Source organism: Pipistrellus hanaki (genome assembly GCF_964339955.1).
Source record: "Pipistrellus hanaki genome assembly, chromosome: 8".
NCBI lineage: Eukaryota > Metazoa > Chordata > Mammalia > Chiroptera > Vespertilionidae > Pipistrellus > Pipistrellus hanaki.
The window spans coordinates 19,669,478-19,690,354 of NC_140510.1; the positions used below are offsets into that span (position 1 = coordinate 19,669,478).

At 37.3% G+C, this 20,877-nt stretch overlaps 1 protein-coding gene across 1 annotated transcript in view; it reads left to right on the forward strand.

Moving 5' to 3' along the window:
- The first annotated feature begins 2,001 nt into the window (after positions 1–2,001).
- The window catches only part of HNMT (histamine N-methyltransferase), a 32,046-nt gene continuing 13,170 nt past the window's right edge, over positions 2,002–20,877 (forward strand). The window contains exons 1-2 of the mRNA XM_084892645.1: positions 2,002–2,367; positions 6,336–6,388. Of these exons, the coding sequence (XP_084748771.1) occupies positions 2,039–2,367; positions 6,336–6,388 (382 nt within the window). The 5' untranslated portion in view covers positions 2,002–2,038. The remainder of the gene's footprint in view (positions 2,368–6,335; positions 6,389–20,877) is intronic.

Below are 20,877 nucleotides of genomic sequence, written 5' to 3' on the forward strand. Positions count from 1 at the left end.
TACAGGAGCAGTAATAACATGCTTTATAAAAATGATCTCTTTAAATTCTCACAACTCTATGGGATATAATTCATTGTTCCCATTTCACTGATGAGCAAGGTCACAAAGTTTATTAGTGGCCAAGTCAGGAGCTATACCCATAGCAATGTGCCTTTTCGGACTTCCCATTTTCCCCTAAGATAAAAGCCATCCCCTTGGAAGTAGTGAGACCATAAAATGCTTATAAAAGAGGGTGTGGGAATATGCTGAATATTTAGAGGGCAGATTTGGAGCTGAATCTGAGAAGGAGGGAATGGTTTAGGCAGACACATTTCTAAGAGATGTATATAGATTAATTCATTTAATTCTCACAACAACTCCTCCAGAAGTTGTATGTTATTATTAATAATCCTACGGTGGATAAAGGGTGGCTTGCTTTGATACCGCTTTCCAGGTAAAAGGCCCAGCATTTGGGCACTCTAACACATGGAGGCTCTTTGTCATGAATGGTTGGGGTGGTCTCTGGCTGGAGATAGCCTCTGGCCCGAGAGTACTCTGTGCTTCTGCATTGTGTTCTTGTCTTGCTTGTAGGAACAAATGTAAACAAGAGACAACAAACAGCGGCAAAAGCAGGTGAGGACTTATTTGTAGGAAAAAGAAGTACACTCAGAACCTGAATGTGCAACTCAGCGGACCAAAACCAAACTAAGTACCCTGATATTTGAAAGTTCAGAGAATTTGCACCCCTAGGCTGGAACACCCCTAGGTAAGGAGCAAATCACCCTCTCCCTCATGTTTCAAAAAATGTATATCTTGGAACTATAAGGCTCCTTTACGTGCGTGTTATGCCACCGGTCAGACCATGCTGGAGGGCTCTAAATTTTCCCTACCCACATAGGGCTTTGCATTTCCATTGTCTATTTTTGGTTTGTCTCATCTGACATATAACCCCTCCAAGCCTCAACTGCCTCTTCCAGCTCAAATCTTTCTACCTACCTACGCTACCATTTTGATGGGTGACACCAATGGGTCTCTAAAGGCTCATCCAACCCTAAGTATCTATGATCCCACCTTCAGAATCACTGAGGGAAGGTGCCCAATGGACTCAGCTTCCATCCTCGTGCCCTGCATTCTTGCCCTAAAATTTCTCTCCCAATCCCTTCATCTGTACCCACTCCCCCCATAGGCTTGTGAGACCTTCTACCGTGATTCCCCGAAAATAAGACCTACTTAAAGGGTTTCCTTCTGAGTGAAGTATAAAGGATCCCCCTGAAAATAAGGCCCCCCTAGGCTAAACATGGGAGATTTGGTCCACTGATTCTGAAAGAAATGGAGTCACAAGAAATTCACCAGGAAATTCAGGAATTGGATTGTTATGATGATGTTCCAGAAGATGATGACATGATTGTCATTGAATAAATGAGTAAATTCTTGATACTGTAGGATTCACAGTTTGTCTGGTTTGTGTTGACAACTACTGTACTACCGTACCGTATACAGGTAATAAATTTCCTTTATTTTCATTTAACAATAAATGTGTACCGTATTCTTCTTCATGGAAAAATAAGACATCCCCTGAAAATAAGACCTAGCGCATCTTTGGGAGCAAAAATTAATATAAGACACTGTCTTATTTTCGGGGAAACAGGGTAGCTAATAGCTCTCTGGTTCTTCTCTGATGGTTTATTCTAAAGAGTCTTCCTAAATCACAACACATTAATCAGTATTTGAAGAAATGCAGCAAATGAGTTTAGAGTTCAACTGTGAAGGAACACCACGAAGGCATGAAGATCCACAGAAAGCAGGAAAGCGATGATAGTAATATGTCAAAACTTTCAGCTGTGAATTTAAGAAAGCTCTTTGTAGCTGGCGTGTTTACTTCTGTTTGTCCCCTTTGGCCCTGAAAACAGCCACTTACTTTCCCACTTGGATCTTACTCCTGGACAGCTGCTGACCAAACAGGAAGTGATCAGAATGTCATTTGTTTTTACAACACTCTGTGAACTTCGGGAGTTTTAAAACAGGGCTTAAAGTAACAGTGCAAAGTCCCATACAAAGAATGAAGGCTGAGTTAGTAAGGAGCGTTGCACAACAGCCTTTCCCTAGCCAGTTACTTTTTTTTTTTTTTTTTTTTTTTTTTACTACAAATTGGTGGGGGTGGGGAGAGAAAAAGGGAACTAGGAAAAGAAGGAGAGGGGAAGTTAAATCTTCCCTCCCTCCCAGCCTCCCTATCCTCTTCAGAAAACCAAACATGGCATCTTCCATGAGGAGCTTGTTTTCAGATCACAGCAGATACGTTGAATCTTTTCGGAGGTTTCTCAACAACTCCACGGAACACCAGTGCATGCAGGAATTCCTGGACCAGAAGCTGCCAGGCATAATAGCAAGGTAACAAAAAGGACGCTTTGTCAAGGGAAGGAGCCTCCGTGCTTTCCTTTCAGTGATAGGCGGGTGGGGCCCAGCCCTGCCGGCTGGGCGAGGGGATAAGAACCAGAACCGCCGCTGAGAGCCTTGCCGGCTCGGCTCCTTCTGCCTCCCACTGGACTCCTTTCCCTGCGATTCTTTATTTTGACTTTTGCTTTAAACATTCAAAGGATCCCATTTGTGCAGTATTTCCAGCTGCATGGAGATAAGCATTAACTATTTGAAGGCACTAATCCATGTTCATTTGGGGAAAGACAAGATGCAAATCTTTGAGTTCATATTTTTTTCATCCCTCCTCTAAATTTTGCATTAAAAAAAAAAATGCCCCTAAAGGATTCTAATATTCTTCTCATTAGAATCAAATTACAAAATACTATTTGCCCCTGAGAATTGAATGGGTGCCTCTCAGTTCTCCTAATATCCATTTAAATTCCTTTTTCTTATCCATTGTTATGGTTATCACGCTGCAAAAAAAAAAAAAAAAAAAAAAAATTCCTTTCAACTTAATATTAGCAAAGTGGCCCAAAAGAAAAAGCATGTTCCCATTACCAGTGAACCTCACTAGCTCCTATCCTTGGAGCAGACTGCTGTTTTTGGTGATTAATGTGTTCAATTTGAGCCAGGGCTGATAAGCATTACAGGAGTAACAGATTCCACGTGCTAAAGATAATCAAATCACCTGTGGAGGGGTGGATTGCTGTAACTCACTCTGCTTCAGGAAATAAGGATGGAAAACTGGGAAGAAATGACTGACTGCAGATCCAATCAGCAGCAGCCAGGGAAACTGGAATGTTATCTTTTGCTGGCTTTCTCTAGGATAGGCCTGAGATTCGTTCCCCATGTGGTACTCTGCCTGAACGGAGAGACTTTGCTGGATGTATATGGGATCGTTTCCCATCCTATTTTTTATGGCTTAGTTTTTAATATGTTTTAATTTTTTTAATATTTCAATTTACAGTTGACATACAATTCAAATGTGATTTTTAAAAGTAGAGTATTACATAATTTTAATAATCCAAAAGTAATAGAATAATGGTGCAAATATCAAAGCAGACAGCAAATACAAACTTCTTATCTGGGCCGTAACTACAGTTTATGTTTTTGGGTCTTCTTGTTAATTTCTAAAATTGAAAGTAATGAGTTAATTTCTGAGTTCTTTTGCAGAACCAAATGTCTGTAGCTTACCCAGCCACTTGGTTTTCTTTAGCCATTGGTGTGGTTTGAAGAGGCACCATGCATGGGTATACATAATAAATGATGACCCTTCTCTTCAAGGTGTTGCAATCCAATAGGAAATGTTGAATGTGGAATTTGTAAAAGATTGAAGAGCTTTCAAAGGCATAATAAGTGTTTATTATAATGGTAATACATAATTAGAAATTATCTAAATCAAAGTATCATTTACTTAAAAAATAATCCCCCAGCTACTCCGCCCAAGGTGATGTTTGGAATGAGCTTTAGCTGAAGGAACTTTAAAATTGATGCTAAAAGTTGTTTCTAAGTTATGTAAGTACACAACATACCTGCTTTATTTTTCATTCTAAAGAAAACCCTTCTTTGAAAGTTAAATGGTTCTAAAAAGCTTACTAACAACAACAGCAAAAACAAAAAAACTAGTTCTTGCCCTACCCACTCCCAACCCTGTCACCCATTTTCCAGAGGCAACCATTTGCAACATTCTGCCAAAATCTTTTAGTTGTTTCTGATGGAATTTTCTTTCCTAATTCTAAATAATAATTGCTAATATAGGCTGTGTGTTTGTCATGAGTAGACACATGTCTAAGAGATTTACATGAATTAAATAATTTAATCCTCGTACTCACCCATCAGTTAGATACCATTATTGCAATCCTATTATTACAAACATATTATTATTATTCTATTTCATAGGTGAAAAAGAGGCAGAGAAGTTAAATAACTTGCTAAAGGTAACAAATCAGTAAACTGGGATTTCATCCTTGTTGGGGAATGTCCTGCCTGCAGACCTTATAAGGCCCTTGAAATCATTTGGTCTGACCCTGCCAAGGCATTATGGGTGAGTTAATTAAATGTTTGACCAAATATAGCAGGCTAATTTTAAAACATATATTTTTATTAATTTCAGAGAGGAAGGAAGAAGGAAAGAGAGAAATATCGATGATGCGAGAGAATCATTGGTCAGTTGCCTCCTGCACATCCTTTACTGGAGATCTAGCCTGCAACCCAGGCATGTGCCCTGACAGGGAATCAATCCATGGCCTCCTGGTTCATGGGTCAATGCTCAACCAAGGAGCCACACCAGCCAGGCTAGCAGGCTAATTTTTAAGTTGATAATTGTCTATTGCCTGCAAATAATGTTATAAATGTCCAAATGGGCCTTGGCAGGAAAAAGGTTCCCCACCCATACGATCCATAGTCTCAACTATGCTATCCACACATATGAGCATTTTAAAATATTAACCAAAAACATAAATAGGAATGTGTATATATATTAAGACTCATGATTATGAGTTGGAAGATAATTAGAACTAAGGAAGGCAACTCATTCGTAAGAGTCCTTGAGTCTACTTTCCAATTTAACTTTAGCCAAAGAGTAGACTTGTTTACATCCTAAAGCCCAACAAACAAACATACTTTCAGTTCATGTCTCCCCTCTAGTAGTTACCCCTTTTCTTTTCACTCTTTCATCCCATTTCAGCAATCTCACTGGATCTTTTCCTCTTTACCAAGCACACTTTAAATCCCACTGTCATCTGGCTTCTTCCCTCAACCTACTTTTAAAATTGATGTCATCAAACATATTAATATTTCCAAATTCAATGGAGATTTTCCTTTTTTTAAAAAAAAAAATTTACTTTGCCACCTTTGACACTACAGATGGCTTTCTCCTTCTCTAGTACTCCTATCTATCTCTGAGCTTTGCTGCTCCCTGTCTGCTTTTTGTAGGTCCCATAATCCAGTGACTTTTAAAAGTTAATATTACCTCATTATCCCACTACCCTTCTAAGTATTTGAAATATCCTTGGGTGATTGGAATCTACTCTTCTGGTCTTGACCATTACTTTATGACAATAATTCTCCAGAATACATCATTTATCCTGATCTCTTTCTCACCCAGATTAAATAATGCATATCAAAATGTCTACTGAATTCAGATTTATCAAAACAAAATAAAACAAGCAAAAAAAAAAAAAAAAGAAAAAGAAAAAGAAAAGCCCTGAGAACACATACGAGTAACACTGCCATCGAGCTATATTCTCCAGTTTCCTTTTGGGGCACCATGCTTCACCACGTCATTGTGCATTTGCCAAGCCTGAAACTTGGCAGTCACTGTGCAGTCAGATTATTTCTGACCCCTTTACATCAACCTAAAGCAAGTAACAGTGTTGTTTTCCAGGCCATAAATTCCACTCTATTTCTAACACTAGAGCTATAATGTCAGGCTTTATCATCTCACATTTTGCTTGAGAGCAAAGGAGTGTCTTATTCATCTTTATCTTCCCAGGGCCTAGATTAGGCATACAATAAATGTTTGCCTGCTTGTTGGAAAGAAGTAGCAAGAAGAAAGGAAAGAAGGCAGACATAGACATAGTATGAATCACCTCCACCTTCTCCCATATACAGCGAATGCCTAATTACATCCCAAGACTCAAGGACTCACTTTTTCTTCTCTTGTTCTCCAAATCAATTCTCAAAAATGATTTACCTTACCTCTGAGATGTGTATAGTGTGTTTCTAAATATCTACCAGTTCAAGATTATTAATGAATAGAACTTATATTTCTAAAGATTTCTAAAGGCAGCAAGATAACTACCGAAAAAAATCGGAATCTTTCATGTTGGCCTAGCTTTTGTTCACTGTAATTTTAGACTGCTGTCTTCAACTAGACTTAATAATCAGATTTTTCCAAGCATCTAGCACATTTTTCTTAAACTACATTTTTTTTTTTTCAGGATTGGAGACAAAAAATCAGAAATTAAGATTCTAAGCATTGGTGGAGGTGCAGGTATGATTAACACATTTTAAAATTTGAATTTCACTCCAAACTAATGTTGTTTGATGGTAATATTATATGTTCTTTAGGAAACTACTTTTGGGAGAGATTGGCTTATTAAAACTTGTAAGGGCAATACCGTTTCAACTATGGTTAATGTCCCCATAGATCTAAAGGGTTTATGACATCAGCCTTTGTTACTATCTGTAACGTGGATAAGATCTAGCTTTCTTTTTCATAAATGGGAAAACATAGGAAATATTTGGTTAACTTTTATCCAAAATGATTTAACTGTTCACAGAAAAGGAAAATTTTGTAAGACATTTCTTAAGCTTTTCCCACTTTAAAGTGTGGTTCCTGGACTGGATGCTGGTTTGTAAACTGTCCAGGAGGAGATGAGAAGCAGAGATAAGAAGCCTGCACTGGAGTGTAAATAAATGCATCCCTCCCTTCTTTGAAAACTTGCTGTCATAGGGGAAAACTATGCTGAATGACATAATTGATTTATCCTCTTGTGGGCTACTCTTTGAGTTGCACTTGCCTAATGCATTCCCTTCCTCTGATTTTGTTCCAAATCTGCCCTCTAAGAATTCAGCACACTCCCCAACCCCTTTTAAAAGCTTTTCATTATATTACTACTCTCAGAGCCAGTGTCTTTACCTTAGAGGAAAATGGGGAGTCTGGAAAGATATATTGAGGTGGGCACAGTTTCTGACTCTGCCACCAATGAACTGTGTGGCCTTTGCTGAAATGTAGGCTTCAGTTTTCTTATCGGCAAAATGAGAAAAATGAATCATATCTCATAGATTGGTGGTGAGAATTATGTAGATAACATTTATAAAGTGGTTAGCACAATCTTACTGCTCCTATAAGGTGCAGGCTGGTCCCTTTTGCAAAAAAAAAACCCAAAAGATTTCATCATCACGCTTAGCCTCACATCAAACTCCTGAGTTGTTTGCCTTATTTTTAAGTTGCTGGTCATCGGGAGGTCTGAGTTACAGTATTTTCCGGCGTATAAGACAACCCCCCAATTTTACAGTTAAAACATAGATTTAGGCCTATATTCACTGTATAAGACTACCCCCACTTCCTAGGCAACACCAGTTCTTTTTTTAATTAAATTTTTAATGAGTGACATTTTTTGAACATACCGTAATATACCATATATTGATACTGTACATCGTTTCAAAAGTCGTCTTATATGCCGGAAAATACGGTAATACATTAACACTAAAGGCCTGGTGCACGAAATTTGTGCATGGGTAGGGTCCCTAGGCCTGGTCTGCAATCAGGGCTGCCAGCCCAGGCCTTCCTTCATTCCATGCTGCTCCCTGGTGGTCAGCACACATAGAGAGTGGTGGATGTCCCGTTTTGGTCAAACTCCTTAGGGGACAATTTGCATATTAGCCTTTTATTAGAAAATGTAGTCATATACTATTCTATATTACTCCTTCCCTCCTTCCCTTTTTCTTTATTGTTTTCTTTTCAAACAATCACTACTTAGTATTTGTTACCATTTGGTAACAAGTGGGTGTTACATAGGGATAAGTGGTAATCTCTTGAGTCTCTTAAGTGTAAAGAGTTTTAGTACCACATGAAAGAGTGAATTGTTGGCCCATATTAACACAAAAATAACCAAAAATATGCTAATGGAATAAGACAATACTTTTTCATGTTATTATTTGTCCATTTATCATAAAATACACTGTGATATAATGTAATAAGGATTAACCCTTAAAATAAATTTACTTTATTATCATCTTTCAGCAAGAAAATAGAAAATAACAAGGACAAATGTAAAAGGATATTTCCAAGAATGATCTTATAGAAATTGTTTGAGCCAAAATATTCCATTATTGCTTACTGGTATGTTAAATCCTAAGGATTATAAGAGTGATAAATTGCCAAGAGTTAATTCATTTAACCAAGGCAGTCACTTCCAGTGTGCTTTGTATATGCGTTTCAGGCACCCAACAGACAATGATACTATCACTTGATAGTGCCACTTGTACTTGGACAAGAAGAGAAGACCTACAAGGAAAAGTAATTAAAAACAATCTCTATCTTGGCCAAATTAATTGACCTTGTAATATAAAGTTAATTGAATTTCTAATGTAAATTTATCCAGATGCTTATAAGCTATCTAGAGAAAGGAACAGTTGGCCTACACAGTGATTCCTTACATAAAGGTGCAGGTAAGAGCTCATTTACAGAATTTATCAAAACAAAGGGAACAATACTTGGAGTTCTTCTGACATTGTATTAATAATAGGCACTGCCTTGGGGATGATATGGGTGCCCATTAAGGGCACTCTTCATAAGAAATTTATCAGAAATATAAGAAAAAATCCAAGAGAAATTCAAGCTATTGATACTTAGGTTTTACTGTTGAAGTGAGCTCCATGAAATCAAAAGCAATACATTTAAAATCCCTAGGTCTAGATGTCCCTGGCACAAAAAAGCAGTGGTTGGGGGGTAGAAGACACCCCACTCAGTTAGTTTGAGTGCTCAACACTGACTGGGAGGTGTTCAACCTGCCATTGCCTAACTTCAAGCACCTTGCAAATGAACAACATGGGTGAGAACCTTCTATCGTTGCCTTAGAGTAGGGGTGTCGAACTCAATCAGAGAAGGGGCCAAAATCTAAAATCCAGCCTAAATCGCGGGCCGAATGGTTTACTGAACAGTCATAAACTGACAATGTCATAAACTGACAGCGGAGTGCAGTGATGACAGCGCGGTGCGGGCCACATTGCAAGGCCTGGCGGGCTGGATTTGGCCCGCGGGCCTTGTGTTTGACACATGTGCCTTAGAGAAATGGTCTCCTTAGAAGTTCCAGTCTACATTGGGTCCGAGACTTTTGCATTATCCTGTGGCTTACGTATCCTTCCAAATCAGTCACTGAACTCTAATCCCTGGCAAACAAGGTCATTGGCGCTGTCTGGTACCTTTGGCTCAGCTCCCATAATGCATCGTACAGGGTTCTACCTCAGTCTTAGCTTATAGTCCTTTATGGTTTTACCTCCGGAGGTTCTCTTAGTTGCCCTGATACCTGCAGATCATCTTCTACGTATCTTTGTTGCAAACATCCCTTCTGCATTTATAATGCTGCTACCACGTCTACATACCACAATGGAAAAACGTACAAAAAGCAAACTAAAACTTTCTTGTGTGAAATTGCTCCTTTTTATATCACTCAATGCTCATGCTCTTTGACGGCCTATTTGATTTCCTTTTCAGAAACACATGTACCCTTTCTGTCTACTGACTCTTCTGAAGGGATCAATGTTTGTGTGGGAAAAGGTTTCAGTTAGGAAAGAATGTAAGGTGTTTGAAGAGATGTTTGAAAATTCAGGTTAGAAGCCAAGCAATAACTGCTTAGGACTCTGAGCAGTTCAAAAGAAAGGAAATCAGTGCCCAACATTTTGATGTCTCCTTTAATCTATGTATAAAATACAATTGATAAGCAGTACTGCCATTCATAGATTATACAGGAAAATGTATGAAATAAATATGTGAACAGAGAGAGAGAGAGAGAGAGAGAGAGAGAGAGAGAAAGAGAGAGAGAGAGAGAGAGAGAGAGAGAGAGAAAATCGGGAGAAAAGCAAATCATGGACAAAAATTCAGATCATGTAGCTTTTTCAGAGGTCAAACTGGGAGGTATAAAGTCGTGTCCTGTGAGCTTTAATGAAATACAATGAGCAGCTCATATTGCCTTATTCAAAGTCTCAAAGTATTCACATCAGCATTGCTTTTCAGATATTGAGAGCAATTGCATTGTATTCTAAGTCTCAGAGAATATGCTCTTTGGTCCATCTTTGACATTAATGCTTCCTAAAATTAAGCCACTCAACAGAGGTCCATTATTATTCAACTTTAAAGAGTGTTGTTTAAATGGTACATCAAGAAAAAGAAGCTTCTTAGTAAGGAAGAATGCTACTAATTTATAGTGTATACACTTTTGCCTCACAAAATGTTCCAGAAGGCAGTGTGGGCAATGTGTTCTCCTTGCTCTGGGCTCTGCTTAAAGGAGAATCATTTTATCTGCTGCACTGTCCAGTTCTTCAAATGCCAGAAAGTTTTATAAGGGTTAGACAGCACTATAACTCAGTCTTATTTTATCCAGCTTTCTACTTCTATTCTTGTTAACCTATTGTGTACCAACTCAATTGCCATACCCTATAATAGTATATACATATGTTTATAGTTTTTTAATCCACTCACGCAACTCACATATAAAGCACAAGTGGTCTGAACTCTCACATAACATTTTTTTGTTGTTAATAATTTTTCTGACTTACGTTGACAGAAGTTAGGTGGTTTTCTTGTACTACAACATATAGACACCAGCTTTCTTACAGGGGTTACATAAACCAGAGTCAATGGTTTAGAGACCATTAACATCCTCAACTTACAAATAAGAAACTGATACCAAGAGAGAGTAAAACTCGGGTCTCTTGATTTTAGTCCAGTCCAAAAAATTGCACAAAGCAATATAGATGTTAATTTTTGACTTGCCAAAGGAGAGATTAGGTACTCAATAATCACCAACTGTTTGAAAACCTAATCTTATGAAATTATTATTTTTTTAATCTATTTATAAATGACATGTTAAGGTGACACAGTTTAGTTTTCTAAGAGTTGGTAGAAGTGAAACAAATAATTAAGGCAGAAACTACAATAGAAGAGCCAGTATATCAGCTTTCACAGCTAGGAGGTGGTAAGTAGCAAAGATTAGTGCTTTCCAGAAATTCAGAGCAAGTCAACACCCTATTATTAGCAAATTGGAGAAATACAGAGAATTGGAGCAATTTTTGCTCAGAAAATAAGAATATGAATCTGCCTTTCACTGTTGTCAAATATTTCCTGCTGATCAAACTCCAGAATATTTGCCCCTAAAGGGCCAGTGGTAAAAGAGAGAAAGATTTATTGGTTCAGTATTAGAGTTTACTAATGATCAAAGATGTCCAGAAATGAGAGCACATATTTTGAGAGTTAAAGACCTATAGATATATGAACTTGTAACCTTCATCTTAGCTGGAGAAATACTATTAGACATGCTATGGGAGGGACTTATGCACTGGTTTCTTGGGTGGTTAGGCTATTATACATGCTTTTAATAAATAAATAAATAAATAAATAAATAAATAAATAAATATGATTTTTGTGAGTAACTTCTAGAAAGAGGTAGGCAATTCTCTTGAGTGGTGTGGCTAAGACCATGTTTGGTTATAATTAAGGAAATGAAATTTATATAGGACTTCTAGATATGCAGACAATTTTTAGTCTTCATTTTAATTGCTTATTATTTAAAATGAGTAAGAGCTGTTTTACTTATGTATAGCATACTAACAATTACTCCATTATTAAAAAGGAAATGAACTCTAGTTATTCACTAATAAAATAGGATTTCGGACCATCTACTTCAGGTAACCAGTTTGGAGCCTCTGATGTAAAGGCATTCATAACTATATTATTTAAAAATAAACTATTCTCCATATATATTTTTACCCCCCAAATAGTTTACCTCATTGTATTATTGTATGTAAAACTTTAGGTGAACATCAAAGTATTTTGGTTAAAGATAGATACATTTGAGACAATTGAATATGATGCCTACTATACAACATTGGAGCCATTGTCATTAAAACCAGAGTAAGTAAGATTGGTTTGGCTAATTCAACAGGAAATAGGAAAACTTAAGACAATGAGTAGATTAAGATGAAACTATCATTATTAGCAGATTAAATGACTATATAATTAGAAAAAAATAAGCTCAGTTATACAGCCTTAGAATTAATAAGAATTCAGTAAAGGCTTGGACTCAGGTAAAATAGGTATAAAAAAAAGGTAGACATTCTTTTTTGTTTTTGTTAATATTTGAGTATTTTTCATGCACAATTTTGATTCTTTAAAATGTAATTGAAAGTCCCTGACATGTGGTTATCTGATTTTGCTGAAAGACAAATTTGTATCTTGCCAGTTCTTGTGCCAATTTGGGACAGTCTCTTAGTGAATAGGCTTCCACTTTGCATATACTGTTGAATAAAACTTTCTGATTCAACGCAAACACTCATGCAGTCCTGGTGTGGGGTCTGTTGTCATCCTCGGTTTATGCATACTGAACCCAGTAATGCCTGCCACCAGGGGTGTGAAGGTTCTAGAGCTTGGGGTCAACACCCAGGCTCTTCTGCAGCTTAGTCTCTTCTAACAGTAATAAATTGGTGGAAGTTATGTTAAAGTATTTGCTAATAATATACGTAATATAAAATATTTTTAAAACTATTTGAAGAAAAGTTCAGGTATTTACTGAGAACTATTTGAGAAGATTCAGAAAGCCAATAATGCAATAGTGATGAGGTTACAATGACATGAAAGCTTTCATTTGCAAAAGGAAAGGATATGAAAGGAAACAAAATGTTCCTGATGTGGCATTATGTATCAAGAACGGTTCTGCTAGTCTCCTAATACACAAAGGCCTGGTCATGCTGTTCCTTAAAATAGTGAAAGGCTTGGTAAATAGCCACTCCCCTGCTGTCCCATCACAGAACCAATGGCTGCTCCAGCCCCTCCTCCTGGACTTGTGTGCATCCCACCTACCAGGCCCACCTACTCTGGGACCCCTAACCCCGCCTCTCAGAGCTCCAGCATCTGGACTGGTCCTTCCCCTCAGGGATCCTCTAAGAATGTGCTTATAGTTCTTCAGCTGCATCCTTTCTCAGCAGCTGGCACCTTAGATGGGTTTTTTTGTTTTGTTTTTCCATTTAATCAAAGATCAAGGGTCTCATTTTAACCATTAATTCTGGTTCTTGGAATAAGTTTGAAGAAATGATGATTGTTTGCATAACATTTTATGGTTTGTTGTCTGGCTCCTCAGAATAGCAAAAAAATAAACTAAGTATAACTATCTAAACTATACATAAAACTATATATAAAATGTATACTTTCATGTATTTATATTATTTATAAAAAGTTAATTAAATCAATTATTGCACATATATTTAGAAAATAGTATCACCACTACAAATAACACATTCACATAAATGTTGACATATTTGTGGTGTAACTCTCAAATGAGAAAGTAAAAGTGATCTACATACATAATGATCTCACATGTGTAGTCTAAAGAAAATTATTTGTTCAAAGGATAAAAAAACACACCAAGGAAACGTTAAGTTTTTCTTTCTCTAGTGGTGAGATATTTATTTTTTACCTTTACTTTTGTCTATGTTCCAGGTTTTCTATATTATTAATTTCATATCCCAGGAGAGGAAAAATCAGCCCAACTAAACCAATAATGTTACAGGTGATGAGAGTGATGGTAATGGACGCACCGGTGTCTGACAGCTCCTTTAGCTCAGGGACCGATGCCCAAAGCGCTATTTTCCTGACAAACTGGCCTCGACTGGCCACGTCTGACTCACCAGAAAGAGTATCACCACTTCTGACTCACCTGTAAGAGTATCCCACCTGCACAGATGCTGGAAGAGCAGTGCACCTGGGGGTGATGCTGACCCAAAGGATGGTAGTTGTCCGCTGTCTGTGCCTTGCTTTCTGTTGATGATTTCTTCCACTAGGACAGCAGGCACTCAGACTCTACCTACTCAGACTGGGGAGTGAGTGACTAATTAGTTCCCTCAGCAACATGCACGTTTTAACCACTGTTAACGTGGTGGGCCAATAGGTGCAGCTCAGACGAGAGACGGTGAAGGTTATTGAGGGCCAGAGAAGAGAGTGGAGCATGCACAGAGTCCATGAGAGTGCGGAGTCTGCACAGACGTACTGGTATTGGTGAGGTCACAACTTGTGATTACCTTGGCCTGCCTTTGTCAGTTCAAGTAGTTTCGTCTTATAAATGCTATCATGGTGAGAGCAAGGTGGGAGAACGTTAGCACTTCACTAAGTGTAGCTCAATATAACAGAAATATTACAATAGCATATGTATGTTGTTTATCTCTCCATGCTTGTGCTGAAGTAATAGTCAACTATCTTATTATTTAAAATTTATAAGTGAAAAGCTAAGGCAAAATTTAGTCTTTCTGAGTTGTCTAATATCTCTATACTTCAGTGTTCAGCTCCCTTTGGGGCATTTTCTTTACGTTTATATTTCATAAAACAATTGGATAGCATGCCTTTTCTTAGGCCTCCTGCAGTTGCAAAGCATTCATTCAGTCAGTATTATTCCTGGGCCAACAGCCAGAGGCACACCAAAGCAAATGGCAATGCCCTTTTGACTCAGAATTTATATTTATGATCCCCTTCCTGAGACCCTACAGCTATTTTAATATCCTACAATCATTTTCCCATACTGAGAGAAGTACCTCAATACTGAGGCATCCAGGGTGGGGGGAGAGAGAGAGAGAGAGAGAGAGAGAGAGAGAGAGAGAGAGAGAGAGAGAGAGAGAGAGAGAGAGAATGAGAATGGAAAAGAAGTGATCCTGTCAAGAATCCTATATCTTTCACACTGCAACTTAAAATCAGATTGTTTTCCCACTGGTTGCAAACTCATAGCTGAAATTATTTTTCATCAGTAAGCACAAGGTTATCTGGGCAATTTTTCTTCCTAGAAACAATTTTTTTGTGTGTGCTTGTATTCTAGTAGAGGGAACAAGGAAGATAATCATCTTAATGCAACATGTAATAAAATAAATTTTTCCTGCTGATAATCTGAAGAATTCACATATATTTTGATATGAGAAATGAAGCAGGAATAGATGGAAATCAATTGGCAGGAGATATCTTGGCCGTCTTTAATCTCCCGTTTTCTTGACCTGTGGATTTTCTCATTTGGAGAAGCCACAGGGCTCTCAAGTTGGGATTTGTGATTCATGTGGCACAGGCTCAGTTAGAAGGACAGGCCATCATGAATGTACGATGAATGCTTTTGCAGTTGTCATTTTAGCATTGAGTTTCCCTTTCAGGAAGGGAAATCTTCACTTCCCTCATTCCCAGGCTCTTTCAGATTTCTCTTAAATGTCACCTTTTCCATGAAGTGTACTTGACCACCTGGTGGGAAATCACAGAGACCCCCTTCACAGCTTCCTCTCACTGGTTTTTTTTTTTTTTTTTTTTGCCTTGGTTTTCTCCGTGGGACTTAACACCACCCCCAAAGGGTAGATGTTTATGTCGATTAGCTCCTGGCATTCAGTAGGTGCTCAGAAATATTTCTTAAATTAATGTATAATAACTTCAATTTATTGAGTAATTACTATATATCATGAACTGTGGTAAATTATCTCCATATAATGTCTCTAACCTTTGCAATGACCCTAGAGCATAGACCATAGTATTCCTAATTTATAGATGTGTAATTTAAGGGGAAGAGATATAAAAAATGTTGTATGAAGTAATTCTGGTGAATACTATATTTAGTTTTTCTCTTTTTAGCCTTTAATATTTTAATTTTTTCCATTTTTAATCAGATCACCTTGGATTCCAAGCAAAACTACATGTCTCTGCTATCTCATTAAATATGTACTTGAAATTCAGGAAGTGAAGAAATGTTTCTAAAAGATGAAATTCCCATCCCTCCACTTTCTTGTTCTTGGACTTTTTTATAAATTCCATATCAGGGATGTCAATTTTATGTCCCTCTTTAAATATAGACATGATACATTCAAACTATGACTTATATGAAAGCAAACTATTATAACCACAAAAATATGTGTCTGAAAAAATTAAGCAAATCACTCATAGCCCAGGAAGGAGACATAAGAAGTCATCCTATAGTTGTGGCTGATTTGAAGGAAGGGTGATACAAAGGAAAGATATATGCAAGGAAGGGGAGTTTGAAAATGTAGTTTTCATTTAACTTTCCAAATAAAAAAGTCAGCATATTCTGTTTGATAGAAATAACACAGGAGTGGACAGAACAGAAAAAAAAAGTCCACAATCCAGCCTAATAGAAAATTTGTGGTTGGTGTTGATGCATGTCTGGATCTTTCTAATTTTACTCAAGTTCCACATATTGATCAACTGAGAAAATCAGTTACATCATCATAAAGTGCAGACACCAAAATTATTAGTTTGCTTAGGTAGTCATGAAGGGGAGAGTGGAGAAACTGAATGGAGAAGAGGAGCAGAAAGGAAGTGAGGGGAGGAGAGGGAAAGTAAAGGAAAAGGAAGGGAGGAGAGGGAAGGGGAAAGGGGAGAGGAAGAAAAGAAGGATGGTATATTTGATTAGACTTATTTAATCATTATAATTTTTCCATTTGTCACAAGAAACTTTATATATTTTGTTCCAAAGCTTTGGGAAAACTGACAACTGTTGACATTTTATATCTAAAGGCTTAGGATGTCCAAAATAAGTAGTCTACAGTTGTCAGAATTATGATCAAGCAATACCTAATGTAATCATCTGTGAAAGGAGACTGACTATAAAATAAACATGTATTGCCTTATTTCCCATAAATGCTGTTTTCTGGGTCTCAAATTTAAGATTCCCAGAAGGTTTTGCAATGCACAATGAAAAAGCAGGCTGTTGGTTTCCACATTTCTTTTGTTTACCCCTGATTTTGCTCAGAATTTCTGAATTATTTGATTGATTCATTTCTAGTTTATTCTCCCCCATTCTTTTGTCACATTAGTTTAGCTTGTGTGCTCTCTAAAAGCATATACAGAGCCGCTTAATGTCTGATACTAGAGCACATTTATAATGTTATAGCTCCTGCTCAGAAGGACTCAGTTGAGAAAGAACAAATGGTCTTCTTCCTTTAAAAAAAAAAAATCCCTTTATTGTTGGTTCATGGTTCTATAGGGTCCGATAACCCCTCAGATACTTCTCAGTGATTGATAATGTTCAATCTACCATTTTAGAATCTTTGATTCTGTTTAAGAAACTCATTGGAATCAAGCCTTCCCTGGCAAATAAAATAAGATCAAGGAACTCAAGAACATTTTATCTGTGTTGCCATCACCAGTCAATTGGTGGGTAGTTTCTGTCTGAGGATTCTGATGATACTTCCAGGCTCTATGGGAAAGACTACCAAGGCATCAGTCTTTTGTGGAAGTGTTCAAGATCCATAGGAGTTAGATGAAGTGAGGAAGTAAGGGGAGAATAATCCTGTAAGAGGGGAAAACATGGGAAATAGAGTGTGGAAGAGCGTAGTGTCTATGGGGCAAAGAAGGGATAAGAAAGGTGGAAATGTAAGAATCTGGTTTCTGGAGCCAAAAGTTTCAAAATATGAAGTTGTGAAAAAATGAGAAAAAAGGAACCAGGCAGGGTGGTCTATGCTTAGTTAAGAAGTTTGGGCTTTACCCAGTTGTTTAATCATTAGAAGGTTATAAGCAGGGATGAGCTTGTTGAGCAGAAGGAAAATGATTACATTTCAACTATCTGAGTTTCAAAGTGTGGTGATTGGGGTCTTAAATTGTTGTTGTAGTGATGGCTTTGACTTGAGGAAGTCAAAGTTCAGAAAACATAGACTGAATTTTTTGGATATTGTCACAATATTCCTAGAGGTAGATTCTAGTAGAGATGAGAAAGAGAATGTAAAGAAAAGTTTAACAGGAAAACTTGCAAATGGCCAGGGAAGGAGGAGGAAGGAAGGAGCAAAGCTTAGATGGATATTAAACAGTATAGGTGATATACTATGAAAATACATATAACAATATGCTGAAAGTTTAGGCTAGATTTTAACTTTATAGAACATTTGAACTACCTCTTTGTTAACGCTCTTTTTATTGAGGAAGAAGTTCATATATATTATTTTAAAACCAAATGCATGTCTCCTATTTTTGAAAGATACTAGAAAATAAACTATGAAGGATACCAGAAAATATATTATGTTACATGATCTCTTTATCTCTTTATCTGTCTCTATATCTCTCTATCATCTATCGATCTATCTATAATAAGAATAATAGGGTCCATTATAAAAAAAATATAGCACTGACTTATGAGCATGGTGACATTATTTATTGTCAAACTTGGGATACTTTTAAGAGTGAAAATTGGAGGGAGTGAGCAAAATAAAGTTATTATAACTTTTAAAAATATTTATTTTCAAACAAGTTATTATATGTGTCTATATATTAAAGTTATTTTAAAAACCTATTTTCAAAATTAAAATTTTAATAATAATACTTTTTTGGAAATAAAAACAACTTAAAATAACAAATAAATTCAGATATGGCATTAGCACAGTAAGCATCAAGTGGAACTGTCCCTGGCAAGCAAAAGTATGGTCACCAGAACTTAAAATTCAGAAATGGATTTTATCTGCTAACTCCAGAGGAAATAGTTTCACTATCACCCCTTGTTGTTCATTCATTTCTGATAGGAATCTAACAGTAACTACATGGATGGCTCCTGTCCACACATGGGCTCACATTCTAGAGGTTGTTATGTGAACCATGGTTTCTACGTTACAATTATAAGTCCAGCATTGTGTGCTCTATCATGCATTAAGAGAAGGTACTGGCTGGCTCTGTCTGTGGCAGAACATTCTGCTGGCTAGGAAAGTGACAAGATAGGAAAAACCCTAAGGATATGCTGGATACATTTTGCCATTTGGAGAGTACTAAAATGTCAGGGTCCATCTTAGGGAAACAGCTGATCAAGCCCCAGGGGGAAAATGATTGCATTTCAACTATCTGAGTTTCAAAATGTGATAATTAGGGTCCTCCTAGTTGATAATTTTTTAATTAAAAAATATATGGCTAGAGTGGTAGAGACAAGAACAGAGCTTTTGGCTTCTGGTCTTTTGGGGCAAGTAGGAATCTCTCTGTATCTCATTAGACCACAGCTTTTCTTAGCAGCCTTTGCCTTAGTTATTGTATTTACTCTTCAAAAATAGTTACTATGGAGAAGAATAAAAACTTTCTGTGCCCTTTTAGTATTTGGTCTTATTATTAAACTAGAGGTCCAGTGCATGAATTTGTGCACAAGTGGGGCTGGCCTGCATGCCCAGATCAGGGGCTGATTGGGCCAGGGGGAGGGGCTGCAGGTGGTTGGCCGGCTAGTTCCTCCCCTGGTCTAATTCCAGGTTAAACCACTGGTCAAACTCCTGGTTGAGAGGACAATTTGCATATTAGCCTTTTATTATATAGGAATAGTTAGAGCAAATACTTTAGAGTTAGCCCAATGTGCCTTAAACTTTAGGTGTACTAATACCCCCTGAGTGTCAAATTACTCAAGGCACCTTTTCTGGTTGGGAATAATCTTGTGGAGTTTGTGACAGTATAGTGATCAGAATTAAATGAGATGTTCCAATTAAAGTCCCTCTACAATGTTTGATAAATACCAGGTGAACAATAAATGACAGCTGGAATTGAAATGAAGAAATTAAAGGTTTCGTGTTGGTACAGCCAGCTGTGGAGAAAATCGTTACACAGGCTCTTCATTCTCCACTTCAGCCTCCATCCCACTCTTCCTCACCGTGTCCCATCATCTCCTATTACCAGTACTTGAGGCTCTTATTACACCATTATACTCCCTTCCTGTCTCACATTAGCATATTGTGTTCCTGATTTATCTTCCTCATCCCATTCCTCTTAGACCTCCAAGTCTCATGATTTATGATTTTGTTGCCTGCCATATTTAACCATGAAAAAGTTCTGTCAATGTAAATTATTCCAAAACATTAAAGACTAAAATCATTTTAATATACTAGTCTTGCCAGCACATAGGTCTGTTTTAGTGAAGGTGTCAACATCATAACCTAAGAGAGTAAAAGTGCAAAACTTAAATTTGGAGCATCAGTAATAGGGAGAGAAGACATATTTTTAAAAAGAGGAACTCAATAATAATAAAAATGAGCAGCTAACATTTATTGGTTGCTGATTCTATCTTGCACTGTGCTTTATATGGCTTGACTCATGTGACACTCACAACCAATAAGTTATGTGTCATCATTGCTATTTTTGTATTGAGGAAATTACAGCTTAAAGAGGTAAAGCAAATTACCAAAGGTCATATATACCTAGTAAGTGAAGAAAACAGGCTTAAGACTCAAATCCATCCAACTTACCACCATCTCTCTCTTGCAGTCATTTGCAGGCTAAATTTTCATCAGGCAGGTATCTGTGTCTCTTCTTATCATCATTTGCTAAAGCCTCATACAGTGTCTGGCACATAGTCAACAATAAATTAATAGTTGATGCATGAATTAATGACTAAATATCAATTCCACTAAAACCTCCTACCCATTTACCTCTCTGGTATCATATCTTTCTTGGAGGCTATGTCTTGCCCAATATTTCAGAACTCTGAACTGCCAGTCATCCCATGTATATTGCTCTGCTTCCTTCATTATGCTTCCATCTTCTGTCTTGTCTGGAGTTCCTTTCTCATTTCCCCAGAAATCTCTGGGCTAACTTCTACTTACCCTGCAACACAGAGCTCAGGAGTGGTCTTTCTCCATGAAGCTTTTTAGCTCTTTGGCCTCTTCCTATCCTCTCCCTCACTGTCTCCTTTTCTCTTCCCATTCAGCCCAGTCAGGGTTCTCTTCCACTAGACTAGGGGTGTCGAACTCAATCAGAGAAGGGGCCAAAATCTAAAA